General features: G+C 45.7%; 1 protein-coding gene across 5 annotated transcripts in view; it reads right to left on the bottom strand.

Annotated features, from left to right (window-relative positions):
* The window catches only part of AP1G1 (adaptor related protein complex 1 subunit gamma 1), a 95,888-nt gene that overhangs the window by 35,711 nt on the left and 44,974 nt on the right, over positions 1–15,203 (bottom strand). For all 5 annotated transcript variants that reach the window (XM_065567694.1, XM_065567693.1, XM_005310212.5 and 2 more), the window contains exons 4-6: positions 8,612–8,753; positions 8,052–8,148; positions 1,520–1,596 (exon numbers count right to left, since the gene is read on the bottom strand). In XM_065567694.1, coding sequence (XP_065423766.1) covers positions 1,520–1,596; positions 8,052–8,148; positions 8,612–8,753 — 316 coding nt within the window. The remainder of the gene's footprint in view (positions 1–1,519; positions 1,597–8,051; positions 8,149–8,611; positions 8,754–15,203) is intronic.

Raw genomic sequence — 15,203 nt, 5'->3', positions numbered from 1 at the left:
CCATTGATGGACCTATCCTTCAGGAACTTATCAAATTCTTTTTTGAACCCAGTTATACTTTTGGCCTTCACAACATACCCTGGCCACAAGTTCCACAGGTGGACTGTGCGTTGGGTGAAAAAGTACTTCCTTATGTTAGTTTTAAACCTGCAGCCTAATTAATTGGTTCTTGTGTTATGTGAAGGAGTAAATAACACTTCCTTATTCACCTTCTCCACACCAGTCATGATTTTATAGACCTCTGCCATATCCCCCCTTAGTCGTCCCTTTTCCAAGCTGAAAATTCCCAGTCTTATTAATCTTCTCTCATATGGAAGCTGTTCCATACCCCTAATCGTTTTTGTTGCCCTTCTCTGCACCTTTTCTGATTCTAATATATCTTTTTTGAGATGGGACAAACGGAACTGAATTCAACGGGTGGGCATACCATGGATCTATATAGTGACATGATATTTTCTGTCTTATTATTTATTTATTTCCTAGTGGTTCCTAACAGACTGTTACTGTTTTTGACTGCCGGTGCACATGCAGCAGCTGTCTTCAAAGAACTATCCACAATGACTCTAAGATCTCTTTCTTGAGTGTTAACAGCTAATTTAGACCCCATCATCCTGTATATATAGTTGGGATTATGTTTTCCAGTTTGCATTACCTTGTATTTATCAACATTGAATTTCATCTGCCATTTTGTTGCCCAGTCACCCAGTTTTGTGAGATCCCTTTGTAACTCTTTGCAGTCTGCTTTGGACTTAACTATGTGATATTGACAATTTGTATTTTAATGGGTATAAAGCTTTAACCTTTTGAATCTTAGTTTCTACTATCATTAAATAATTGTCTATTCCCCCTACTGTCTGACACCCTCCCCACAATTTTGCACAACTATGAACATTTGATAAAAGTAGACAAAATGCTTAAAATAAACATTGATATTATCGATCAAAATTATGAAAAATAAAAATTGAATTCTGCCAAGCCTAGCTGTACTATGAAAATATCAATTCTGCCTTTTCCTGAGTGGAATGTATTAAACTGTAAGGTTAACAGTGTAAGCTTGTGATTTTAGTTCCCCATCTTAGATAAGAAAGAAAAAGGAGATTAAACTTTATCCCACTTCAGATGTCACTGATGCAATCAGCTACACGAGGAATAATGCATTTATGGGACTTTCATCACAGGAGTTACTTCAACTTTAACTCTGGGACAAGTTTCACAGTCTTCATGCACATAAATGATTTGTCAGTATCTTATAATTTACCCCCTCCCACGCTCACAAGGAGACTCAAAGATGAACCCCATGGAAGACTTCTAATTTAATTATTTGATTATATTGTGTGACACTGTTTTTGAAGCAGAAAGCCTGCATTATCATCACGTGCTTCATTTAAAATTAGCTGCACAGATTTCACTCAAACTTGTAGACACATCCTATTGGCTAAGACCAAGGATGGAAGTGTCAGCCTAGAAGAAGCATGAAAACATTAGCTATCGGCGATACTAATGTACAGTTTGTACTTACCTTTCTGAAGTGTGATAACATGTCTGGGCTTCTCTCACACATCTCTGTGAGGAGGACAACTGATGTGTGAAGAACACCTACAAGGCCAGAAACAAGTCTAATTATTTAGTTTTCACTTATAAAGGCTCTAGGCACCTGACCAAAAAAATTTAAAATGAAAGCCATAAAGGAAAAATAGCAGCAGCAATCCCACAAAACATCTCCCACCTGAAACACACACCCACCCGCAAATGCCTGCAACAAGAATATAAAAATGGCTATAGTGGGTGAGACCAATGATCCATCTAGCCAGTATCTGGCTTTCCAACTGGCCAATGCAAGATGCTTGAAAGGAAGGGAACAGAACAAGGTGATTTTGAGTGACCCATTGTCTGTCGTCCAGTCCCAGCTTCTAGAAGTTGGAGGTTTAGGCACACTTTGTGTCCCTGACCATCTTGGCTAATAGCCATCGATTGAACTATCCACCAGGAACTTATCTAATTGTTTTTTTGAACTCAGTTATACTTCTGAGCTCCACAACATCTCCTGGCAACAAGTTCCACAGGTTGATAGTGTGTCGTGTGAAGAAGTGCTTCCTTACGTCTGTTTTAAACCTACTGCCTATTAATTTCATTGGGTGAACCCTCCCCCCCGTTCCTGTGTCATTGGAAGGGGTAAGCAACACCTCCCTCTTCTTTCTCTGTACCATTCATGATTTTACAGACCTCTATCACATCCCTCCTCAGTTGTCTCTTTTCCAAGCTGAAAAATCCCACCCTTTTTAATCTTTCCTCATATGGAAGCTGTTCAATACTCCTAATTATTTTCATTGCCCTTCTCTGCACCTTTTCCAACACTAATACCTTTTTTGAGGTGAGGTTACCAGAAATGCACACAGAATTTAAGGTGTGGGTGTACCATGAATTCATATAGCAGGATCATGGTATTTCGTGTTTTATTAGGTTTCAGAGTAGCAGCCGTGTTAGTCTGTATCCGCAAAAAGAACAGGAGTACTTGTGGCACCTTAGAGACTAACAAATTTATTAGAGCATAAGCTTTCGTGGACTACAGCCCACTTCTTCGGATGCATACCTGTTTTATTATTCATCCCTTTCCTAATGGTTCATAATATTTTGTTAGCCTTTTTGACAGTCACTGCACATTGAGCAGATGTATTCAGAGAACTATCCGCAATGTCTTCAAGATCTCTTTCTTGAGTGGTAACAGCTAATTTAGACCCCATCATTTTGGATGTATAGTTGGGATTATGTTTTCCAATGTGCATTACTTTGCATTTATCAACACTGAATTACATCTGCCATTCTGTCACCCGGTTTAATGAGATCCCTTTGTAAGTCCAAAGCTGACTGCAAGGAGTTAGCTATCTTGAGTAATTTTGCCACCTCACTGTTCACCCCTTTTTCCAGATCATTTCTGAATATGCTGACTAACACAGGTCCCAGTACAGATCCTTAGAGGACCCTGCTATTTTCCTCTCTCCATTGTAAAAACTAACCATTTACTCCTTCCCTTTGGCTCCTATCTTTTAGTCAGTTACTGATCCATGAGAGGCTCTTCCCTCTTATCCCATGACTGCTTAGTTTGCTTAAGAGCCTTTATTGAGGGACCTTACCAAAGGCTTTCTGAAAGTCCAAGTACACTATATCCACTGGATCATCCTTGTCCACACGTTTGTTTATACCTTTAAATTCTAATAGATTAGTGAGGCATGATTTCTCTTTACAAAAGCAGTGGTGACTCTTCCCCAACATATCACATTCATCTATGTGTCTGATAATTCTGTTCTTTACTATAGTTTCAACCAATTTTCCTGGCATTGAAGTCAGGCTTACTGGCCTGTAATTGCCAGGATCGCCTCTGGAGCCTTTTTAAAAAATAGGCATTAATTAGATACCAGCCAGTCATCTGTCACAGAGGCTGATTTAAGTGATAAATTACAAAGAGGCACTGCATTTGCAGCATGCCCTGAAGAGCACTCGATTGTTATGTACAGTGTGTATTAGAGTAGCAGCAGCAATACAGGCCATGAGAAAGAGAGAGACCTACCCTGCCAAAAAAAGGCTTAGGACTTATCTACACTTTGAACACTACAGTGGCACAGCTGCAGCTGAGCCGTTGTAGCACTTCAGCGTAAACACTACCTACAGGTGGTTCTGGCCCTGCCTTTGGGAACTGGGGGTGCTGGATTATGGCCAGAAGGTGGGCATGGCTGTTTTGGGTCCCAGCAAGTGGGGTTCATGCGTCTTTATGGAGAATGCCTGCCAGCAGCTCTATGTCTCATGCACTGAAGAGGCTTCAACTTACATGCCTCTCAATAGAGTCAGTTTCACACAGGGAGGCAGGTTCCAAGCCATTCGGGGCTTTATAGGTCAAAACCAACAAGCAATCTGTGCAAAGAACTGGAGTTGTATGCTTGCAGTAGATTGCTCCTCTCTATTAAGTGGGCTAAGAAAATCATTAGATGTCTGGAGAAACTGAAAAGACAGATAGTTTATGTAGGAGACAAACAAGGGGGGCAGGATTGAGGGATCCAAAATTAACAAATGGGTACAGAAGCTCATTCGGGTGCTCCTATTCACCCTTTTATAATACAAGAACAAGGCGATATTCAACAAAACTGAAACAGAAATTTAAAACTGAGGACCGAAGAGATTTCCTCCCATAATGCTCCATCAACCTGAGGGATTCACTACCACCAGATATCACTGAAGCCAAAAACTTACTAGGATTCAAAAAAGGATTAGATGTTTATACAGCTAAAATCACTCTCAATTACATCAGTTAAAATGAGATTACATTAAGGATATAAACCTTAATGGCTCTATGATATAAGGCAAGCACTAATGACTTAGGTTAAGAAAAAGCTTTCCCTAATTCCCACTTAGATTTCTTGCCCCTAGCATCTGGTAGGCGACTGGCTGGGAAAGGATAGTTCGTTAGATGTACCATTAGAGCAATCCAGCATGGCAATTCTTATGTTAATAAATGACATTGTTTATTATTTTGCCCTAGTATGAGCTTCTAAGTGGATTTAAGGGGCACCTCCTGATCAGGCGCAGATAAGACACACCATCCTGGTCACTTTTGCTATTTGATCATCTAAACGCAAGCTGAGCATCTAACAAGACCCTCAAAGTGACAAGCTGTGGGCACACACTAAAAAAGCAGATGATATTTTTGCTCTATTCTCCAGTTGCTTCCTCCAACCTACCATCAACATTTGACTTATCTAGACTGACCTTCAATCATTTACATTGAATCAACAGTTGTACAAATATTTTCTTTCACCCACGACCCAGTCTGACCAGCTACTGAAATGTTCCACTGCAAGAGCCTGTACTCATTCTTTTTCCGTTTAGTTAACAAAGGGCATGACCTAGATTGTAGGCCCCACCCAGATCAACATTTCCCCAGCCATCAACTTGCAGTCAAAGTAACTCTTAGCAGCCCCGTGGGGAGATGCTCAAACAAGTTGCTTTTTGTTTTTAATTGCCAGCTGCCTACGATTACAACCCCATAAGCAGCCCCACAATTCCAGAGAAGAGGGAGGAGATCTGATGGGCAGGCAAAAACATCTGGAGGAGATGGCAGACTTGGTATCTGCCCTGGGATGTAGGGGTTATTCCAAATTTGTTGGTAAAGCCCATGTTTTAGCTGTTCTGCTGGACCCTGAGCAATGGGCAAAAATGGTTTCCCTTCCCTGCTATTTTTACATTTGGGTAGGATGCTGCAGCCTTCCATTTTGGACACAGTCTTCTCTCTTTTGTAACCACTGGAGTTGCCCCGAAAGACACTCAAACTTCAGCTAACACAAAACGTCAGCCTGCTTGCTCAGCAATGCTTGTCACAGGGAGCATGCAACATCCATGTCCCAGAGTCTATATTAAACCATTTCCAGGTGCACTTAAAAGACTCATTTTTGGCCTACAAAGAGCTCTACAGTTGGTGCACAAGCTCCTTTAGTCCTGCTGATTGCCTGACACCAAGATGTTCTAGGAGGTTGATGCCTGGTCGTTTTCAAAAAGCGGGCCTCAGATCTTCATAAGAATAGCCAGACTGGGTCAGAGCAAAGGTCCATCTAGCCCAGTATCCTGTCTTCTGACAGTGGCCAATGTCAGGTGCCCCAGAGGGAATGAACAGAAGAGGTAACGATCAAGTGATCCATCCCGTCGCCCGTTCCCAGTGTGACGAAGTCAGGCCGGACAGCTGCAAGAGGGTCTTGGAAGACCGATATGTGAGCCCTAGAATGTTAAAGGCCCTTTTTCCTACAAGTTGAGAAGGGGTTACCTCAGGTCAGTCAGGGACACTTAAATCCAATTAAGGGCTGCCTGAGACCTTTAAAAAAAACCCTCCTCTGGGCAGAGAAAGGGGGAGAGAGAGAAGGGGACAACTTGCTGCCAGGCTAGTGGCAGCAGGGAAATAAGCTGCTCCAGGCTGAGAGGCGGTGCTCCTTCCCATGGGGGAAACAGCCAAACCTGAGTGCCTGCTAGGGGAAGGACTGACACCCCAGGGCAACCAACAGGGAGACACCCTGCCCCAGCGAGGAGGCAGTGAAAGGTATCCACCAGTGGTTTTGTGTTTATCAGACTGTTTCCTTTTTGTTTGGTGGAGGATCACCCCTTAGGCCACCCTCAGGCCTGCCCTGAAAATACGACCAAGGTAGCACAGAAGGGGGAGTGGAGCGGATTACCCTAGGCCCACCACGGCCAGAGGGGGAAGCGCAAAATCTGGTGGGACGAAGGAGGTGCCTTGCCACACCAGCTTCTGGCAAACAGAGAGTAGGGACACCATTCCTGCCCATTCTGGCTAATAGCCATTGATGGACCTATCCTCCATGAACTTATCTAGTTCTTTTTTGAATCCTACTATAGTCTTGGCCTTCATAACATCCCCTGGCAAAGAGTTCCACAGGTTGACTATGCGTTGTGTGAAGAAATATACTTCCTTTTGTTTGTTTTAAACCAGCTGTCTATTAATTTCATTTGGTGACCCCTAGTTCTTGTGTTATGAGAAGGAGTAAATAACACTTCCTTATTCACTTTCTCCACACCAGTCATGATTTTATAGATCTCTATCATATCCCCCCTTAGTTGTCTATTTTCCAAGCTGAAGGGTCCCAGTCTTATTAATCTCTCCTCACACGGAAGCCGTTCCATACCCCTAATCATTTTTGTTACCCTTTTCCAATTCCAATATATCTTTTTTGAGATGGGGCGATCAAGATCTGCACTCTTCTGCTGGTCTGACAGATTATGACGTGGCTTCACAGTACAATGCAAAGCCCTCCTGACATAATACTGGAGCTGACTGAAGTTCATTTTCCTTGGTACGTAAGGGAGGGAAGGAGAGCAGGATACTGGGATTCAGGAGACCCTGGGCCCAATTTCTTGCTCTGCCAAAGACTTTCCGTGTGACCTTGGAAAAGTCACAGTTCCTCACTTGTAAAAACAGGCACACTAATCCTTCCCTACCTCACAAGGGTGCTGTGAGGATAAATATATTAAAGACTGTGAGGTGCTGATACTGTTACCATTTTAATTAGTCCCTGCACTAGGTACTCCAATTAGCGCATTTTAAAACCTAAATAAGTTCACAATGTCCACATGTAGCACAGTCCACAAGCAACCCGCCCTTCCCTTCCCCCACAATCCCCCAGGTGTGCTGCAGCCTAACACCCCAATGAAATAAAATGACATGAACATGTTCACTAGAGAAGGAAACAAATGTTTACTTGGCTACCAGAGATACTGCTGCAGCTATGCATTGGTTTAAATGGGAAGGAACTACTTGTTAGGGCCACTCTCCACACAAGAGCCTCAGCTCTGAAACACAGCCTCTATTTGTGACTCCTTTATGGCATGCTTTAATGCCCATCTATATCCCAACGATACTGCCCTTTCTTACCCAGCAATCTGCTGTGCAACTTAAGAATTGTCTGATTACTCTGCTCCAGTTAGCACTGCAGAGATCTCAGGGCTTTGGGAATGCAAGCTGAACTCCATTCTGCTTCATCCATCAGTTCCAAGTTAACAGTAATCATCTCAGACAGAAGCTGACCTTTCAGATCCCAAGTGGAGTTTGCAACCCTACCGGCTAGAAAATCTTTTGCCTTGCACAAAAAGCAAGAGTGACCTGAGTCAGAGAGACTTAATGGGGAACCTCAGAGTGCCATCCTTATAGAGGAGAAACATACCACGAATCACATAATACAGTTTGCTAGAGTCCCAGATTCACCATATTTACTCTGTATGTGATTCACCAGTCTTGAAATGAGAGTAGCAGGTACTTTGATAAATGAACAGAAAGACCATTTGATTACCCTGTAGCCTGTGCTGTGTAATTTCCTGCAGGAGCAAGAATCACATATAGCTCTATGCCTCTTGTAGCACACAGGACATTTGCTCTCTTTCTACAGAACTGGAAGGACACCGATCAGAAAACTGTATGACAACAAGTTAGATGATGGATGTGCACCACCCCTGCATGGAGGAGCATTGCCTCCAAAGGCCTGGGCCTTGCCTGCTGACATTACCATGGTTCTTCTCATTCAGTAGGTTTTTGGTGGCTGGCAGGAACATCTCCATGAGTTCAGGCACCTTCCTAATGACATGCACAGCACACAGTGCTGCCTGCAAGAGAAGAGCAGCACAGTTAGCACACCCCTCCCTGTCACTGACTGCCCGCAGACTCCAAGCTTAACCATCTCCGGACCAGAAACAGAGACTTCTTAAGAGGATCCACTTCTATATTAGAGCTAATTTGCACACTTAACTCACCTGGAAACGTGTTAACAAGTACATGTGCAAGAACATCTCTATACTGAGATAATCCTTGCCAATGCCTTATGGATTTGTTAGTTCTGAACACACTGGGACAAGATTTCTATTCTGTCCAGACCACAGATACCACCCATGCTTTACCTGCATTGCAGACAAAGGGAAGTCTTTGGACGCTAGTTATCATGCTAGTACATGTACTCTCAGAGAAATAACTTGCTGATGTGCCATATGCCACCCAGCACACTAAATATTAAAAGCCTTCTGTCCCAGGCTTTAGATTGTAAAGCAGCAGTTTGGAAACTTCCTGAGGTACCTTTTTCCTTAGGTAAGAGTTGGATGTTTTGAGGAGTTTCTCCACTTCTCCTGCCAGGTCTCTGCACATCTCAGAGGAGCCCATGCAGCCGAGGGTGCAGAGTGCCAGCCCCTGCACATACTGCGTGCTATGATTAAGGTCACTGCAAAAGAGACCAAGAACAAGCCTGTCAGCACTTGCACTTTACAGGACACAGGTGCAGGGAACTCTGCACATCAAGAAGCGAATCAGAATGCAGGTAAGCTGTGAAGCAAAGAAGTTAGTTATGTATGTTCCAAGGCAGCTGGGCAGTTGAGTAAGAATGGGACACTTCAGACACACGTGGCATAGTTGCCCACCACCACAGACTCACCTCTGGAGTCTTCAGGTATAGCTACAGTCACAAGTGAAATGGGCTGAATGACAGCAACACCAGTGCCTGGAGCCCAACCCAGGAGAAACAGAGGCATGCAGAGTTCCACCCTACGTCACACCTGTATCTAAGCAACAGTTGACAGAACTGGCAGGTGAAAGCACAGGGCTCAAAAGCCATCAGAAGAGTGGGGGAAATGCCACTGTTGCAGACACCACGCTCTGTGCTGCCCCAGGCAGAGAGGCAGGCCCTGACCCCATTCCTGCTTCAGCAGAAACACACAAACCAGCCACAACAAAACAACTTTGCAGCATAGGATCCCAGCCCTTGACAAACAACAGGGAACTGTCTACAGCCATTACACTCACTTCACATAGCAGGGGACAGTGTGAACAGCTAGCCAATCCTAGGCATTACAAGGAAAAAGGGAATTTCAGACGTGTAGAGCTTCCCAAGTGATCCCCCCTGACCCCCAGACTCTTCATCCTGGAGGGAGGAGGGATAGCTCAGTGGTTTGAGCATTGGCCTGCTAAACCCAAGGTTGTGAGCTCAATCCTTGAGGGGGCCATTTAGGGATCTGGGGCAAAAATCTGTCTGGGGATTGGTCCTACTTTGAGCAGGGGGTTGGACTAGATGACCTTCTGAGGTCTCTTCCAACCCTGATATTCTATGATCCTAAGAGGAAACAGGGCATGTGCCTCTCATCCCAGGCCCCTCTCCCCCTGTCCAGGTGAGTGACAGGAATTCCTGCTCAGAGGAGATGCGGGTGGGGAAGGGGAAAGATATGCTGTCAGAACTGGGTCATGGGCAGCCTGTGGGTATGGAGTGAGTTGGTCAGTATTGGGGCCGAAGGTCAGAGATCAATCCGGAATTAGGTCAAAACTAAAGTCAGAGTCCATTACCAAATTGAGAGTGTGCGGTGAGAATCGGGGTCAGGCCAGGTCAGGATATTTCACTGGGGTCAGCAATGGTCTGAGGCTAGAGACAGTAAAACAGGATCAGGGTTGGGATGCGAGCCTAGATCAAAAGCCAGGAGGTCTGCATTGCTCAGACAACTCTAGGAAAGGGCTTCCTGATTTAGATGGAGAGTCCCAGCCTACCAGGGAATCATGGAGAGCGGTCACTCATGCCCCATAGGGTGGGACTTCCTGCAGGATTTAACCTCTCAGTTCCACTTCGTGGCAACTGTGCCTAGGCCCTGTGGTTTCTTACATCACTCCCCCCCCCTTCAGGGCCCTTCTTTTCAGATTGCTGCGAGTTACAAAATTTCAGGATCCATTTGCTGCACTTCCCAATGATATTCGGTATACTGTGGTTGGAGGAGCATGACCTGCATACCTCCAGGAGGGGGAAGAGCATGGGACAGGACGGGGAAGAACTGGGCTTCTCTCGATGAACCTCATCAAATTCTCTTACCAGGTTAGGGGCGTGGACATGGGAGGCAGGTTGTCAAGTAAGCTCTTCAAGTCTATATGCTTCCCAGTCTACAAGGGAGGACAGGTGTCCCCAGGTGCATACGGAATTAAGGGTGGCATGCACCTCATACTCTTTATAGTCCTGGACTTTGAGCAGTAGAAATGGAGGACTGGTTTGGCCAGGGAAGGGGTTATCACTGTAGGGTTTTAGGAGGGACATGTGGGGAACACATGGAATGTACCTTAAGGGATCAGGGATCAGCTGTAATTTGAAAGTGACAGAGTTGACTTGCTGGCAGACCCAGAGGGTCCCAGGAACGGGCAGTCTAGCTCGCAAGAAGGTCTATTGTTCAGAAGATGCTTCAAAGTGAGACAATCTTTCTAGACAACAGTGGCTCCCAGGTGAGGGGTCCTCCTTCGAGGCAAACCAAATAAGGGAGATCAGATCTTAGTGAATAGCTGCACTGAGGAAATTACGGAGTTTGAGAAGATATGGTGGCACAACAGTAGGTTCCTTGCCCTCCTCACGATAGTACTGTCCTTTTCGTGAGAAGGCATCAGCTTTTCCATTTTGGGACCCAGGTTGGTAGATGATGGTGAATTTGAACAGAGAAAACAGGGCCCACCTTAGCCGCCTTCAATTTAAAATTTGGGGCTTGCAGAGATATTCAAGCTTATGGTCTGTGAAGACCTAAACCCCCTTGAGGTGGTGGCACTACTCCTCGAACACAGTTTTAGTTGCAAGCAGCTCATCTAGTATTTTGTAATTTATTTTTGCTAGGGTGAGCTTGCAAGAGATGACTAAAAATGTGCAGTGGTGCAAGACTTGCTGGGCTTGGAGCTTCTGAGAGAGTACCTCCCCATGGACCACGTTGGACACATTGGCCTCCACAACGAACACGCAGGTTGGATTGTGGTGCACCAGGATGGGAGCCATGGTGAAGGAGGAGTTGAGCTGGATGAAGTCATGCTGGGCGAAGGCATTGTGGGCTTCGGGTGACCAAGTGAACCAAATGGTCTTACGAAGGAGTGAAGTCAGGGGAACCACTTTGCGTGAGAAGTCGGAAATAACCAACCAATAAAAACTGGCAAAGCATAGGAAGTGTTATAATTCACAGGGCTTCCAGGGAGCTACTAAGTCATGAATTGATGCTATCTTTTGGGAATCCATCTGAATGCCCCCTGGGGAGATGATATAGCCCAAAACTTCGAGGAAAGGCTGGTCAAAGAGGCATTTTTTCAGTTTGGCATATAGTCCATGCTTCTACAGCCTTTCTAGAGCAGATCCAACATAATGACACTGTTGTTCTTGGCTCTCGGAGAACATGAGGATAACATTGAGATAAATGACATTTATCCAATATGTCCTTGAACATGTCGTTCACAAAGTGTTGGAAAATTGCAGGGGCATTGGTCAGGCCAAACAGCATTACTGAATATGCGAAGTGTCTGTACAGGGCATGAAAGGCGGGTTTTCCACTCATTGGTGGCTCTTATATGCTCCCAGTGGTAAGCTCCCGAAAGGTCTTCCTTTGTGAAGATCCTGGCTGTTCGCACATGATTTAGCAATCCCAGGATAAGAGGCAGAGGATACTGGTTGTGGACTGTGACCTGATTTAGGGCTCAACAGTCCATGCAAAGACACAATGATCCATCCTCCTTCTGTATAAAAAGTACTAGGGCCCCTGCTGGGGAGGTAGATTGACAGATGAAACCCTTCTCAAGATTTTCTTGGACATAGTTGTGCACTGCTGCCAGTTTATGTATCAATCCATATGGGGCCTTCAATCTATGGTCTATGAAAGGCTGTGCAAACCATGGTCTTGGTGTGGGGGCAGGATGTCCACGATTTTTTTTTCTCAAAAACATCACGTGTGTTCCTGGTATTTCTTTGAGAGACAGGGTTTTGGGCTCAAGGCAATTTCTTTCTGGCTGGCCCAGGTTACCCCTAGAGTGGTAACAACCCTCCCTGAGGTTCAGAGATTGGCTCACAGCGGGGTTGCAGGCAGATTTTTTGGCAATAATAGGAAGAAATGTTGATGCTCTTCCCCCTCCTGGAGATATGCAGGTCATGCTCCTCCAACCACAGTATAGCGAATATTATTGGGAAGTGTAGCGAACGGATCCGAAAATGTTGTAACTTGCAGCAATCTCCCACGCCAACCTCGAAAAGAACAGTTTTCTGGGTTCCTGGACCGGATGACAGGGTAACCCATCAATTGTGGCTACCAGGTCCAGTGAAGGTTTGGGCTGAAGGAGAATTTGTAGAGTCTGGACCACCATTGCATGTATAAAATTATCTGTGGCACCAAAGTTGATCCTGGCTAATTGCAGGGGAATTGAGTGCAAGTGAGGGTCCCAATGTTCTTCAGTAGAAACAAAGCTTAAGTTGCTGGCTTTCCTTTACCTCCATGATCAAACATTTGTGACCCAGATCCATCTACATCAGTTCAAGACCTGGTTCCTCGGGCCTGTGCACAGTGGGTGGGCATAGCTGTGTTGGGCTCCCTTCATCTCCTCCTCTCACTTGCACACCCAGGTGTTAATACAAAGGAGAAGATCAACGAAGGTGTTGAGTCAGGTAGGTTTCTCTACATGAACTAGCTTGTCTTCTACCTCTTGGAACTGGCACAGTTGCACTGCCATATTCCACTAGACATTAGCTACCAGTCATCAGAAATGGGCGGCGTTTGAAGTGGCAGGCCCTTGCCTTGTCTAAGCTTCCAGAGGGCGGCCTATGCCAAGTGCACGTGGCATGGGTGGTCGTCAAAAATGGCTGAGAATTCCCACAGGAGTCATCCCAGTTGGAGAGTACTGGGCTAACAGAGGGGAGGCCCAATCTAGCACTTCTCCCACAAGCAGGTTAATCCCCATCTCCACCTTTGCCTGGTTCATGGAGTACATTCAGGGATGTAGCTGGAAAAGCAGCGACACTGGACTCCAGAGAGATTACTGATGAACTCAGGAAGCTGAGCAGCAGATACCGTCTCCTCAGCTGCCCCGGAACCTGCATGGCACATGTAAAAGCTGAGCATTCTTTGGGAAGAGCTTTTGCTTTTCCTGCCAGACAGCTCGGGGTCTCAGGAGGGGAGTCAAGTATCAGAGGGGTAGCCATGTTAGTCTGGATCTGTAAAAGCAGCAAAGTGTCCCATGGCACCTTATAGACTAACAGACGTATTGGAGCATAAGCTTTCGTGGGTGAATACCCACTTCGTCGGAGGCGTCCAACGAAAGCTCATGCTCCAATACGTCTGTTAGTCTATAAGGTGCCACAGGACTCTGTCGCTTTTTCAGGAGGGGAGGCGCAGTGCGTTTCCCATTCTCCAGCAGCAGCTCAGGCTGGCCCGGGGCTCCTCCAGCCATGAGAGGGTGGGGGGTTTGGGGCTCCTGCTGCGGGGCGGGGGTAGAGAGAAGGGACTGGGAGCTCTGGGGGGTGGGATTGGAGCGTCAGGCAGAAGGGGTGGGGCCGGGGGGGCTAGCCTCCCCAAAGAGGGGGGTCCACCCACGGTGCTGATGGACAACTTCACTGTAGTTTCTCTCAAGCCTGGCACAGATTCTTGGAGGAGGTGAGGGGAGATAAGTGACAGTATGGAAACACTTCCACCCCATCTGTCTCCCACTGAACAAGAGAAATGTTTTTGCCACAGCTTCCTCCACAACCAAAACTGCCTCAGGTTCTTGATGGGAGCAAAGATGCTCCTGTCTCCCAAACTCCAGCCCACAGGAACCTTAAGTGGCTACTAATGTTTGAATTCGCAGCAGCTTCTTGCCTACAGGAAGCCTCAGTTGCTACTGTCTCGTCCCTTCCCCCCACCTCACCCCTCCTAGGAAACTACCTGAAAAGGACGCAGAGCTACTACCTGGAGAAAGGAGAGAACAGCACAGGATAGTTTAGGCCCTAGACACCCGAAAAGTACCTGGTTTTATTGCAGGATGAGTCATGCACCCAGCTGGGCCTGCCTAAAGACCAAGTTTAAAAAGAAGAAAAGGTGAGCCTCTGCAGTTTACAGACTCCCTGGTGGATTGGAGATGCCCTGAAAACATGTGCACCTCTACCTCGATATAACGCTGTCCTCGGGAGCTAAAAAATCTTACCACGTTGTATCGAACTTGCTTTGATCCACTGGAGTGTGCAGCCCCGGCCCCCCGGAGCACTGCTTTACAGCGTTATATCCGAATTCATGTTATATCGGGTCGTGTTATATCAGGGTAGAGGTGTACGTAGCACATGGAATAGCAAGAGAGAACAGTGGAACTATGAGAACTTGTTTTACAGACTATTTGGCATTCAAGAACTAAAATCCCTTAATCTGGAACATGTAGTCGTCAATAAATAAGCCTTTCCCAGTGCAGCAGGCTACAACAATCTTCCTCATCTGTCACCTAAAAGGACTTTTCCACACAACACAACACGTGCCCCCCACCCGCTGCCCAGGAACTCTTTGCACACTGGATATCATTCCTGGATATTACCAATGTGATCACTTATGTCACTGGATAATCCTAGATAACCATATGGAATACAAGTTAATACTTGATCAATAATGCACATTTAGGGAGGGGTGTTTAGTTATCGCTTACTTTTAAATTACTTTGTTTTACAATGTTTTGAAAATAGCAATGCCTCTTGGAGGCCTGACAGACAACAGTTTGAAAACCAAGTCAGAGTCAGATCTCAAACGTGTCTGGGACTCAAATGGCAGAGACCACATAGGAAATAAAATTCCCTGCTCTGTTTTCCTCTCAGCTGGCCCTGTAATTGTGGAAAGATGGGATGTTACTACATCTCCTCAGATTCCCCCTAAAATCTACTAGATGACATTAT

Source organism: Chrysemys picta, chromosome 14 (assembly GCF_011386835.1).
Source record: "Chrysemys picta bellii isolate R12L10 chromosome 14, ASM1138683v2, whole genome shotgun sequence".
NCBI lineage: Eukaryota > Metazoa > Chordata > Testudines > Emydidae > Chrysemys > Chrysemys picta.
Note: the sequence above shows the minus strand (reverse complement) of the source record. Positions and strands in the feature narration are given on the sequence as shown.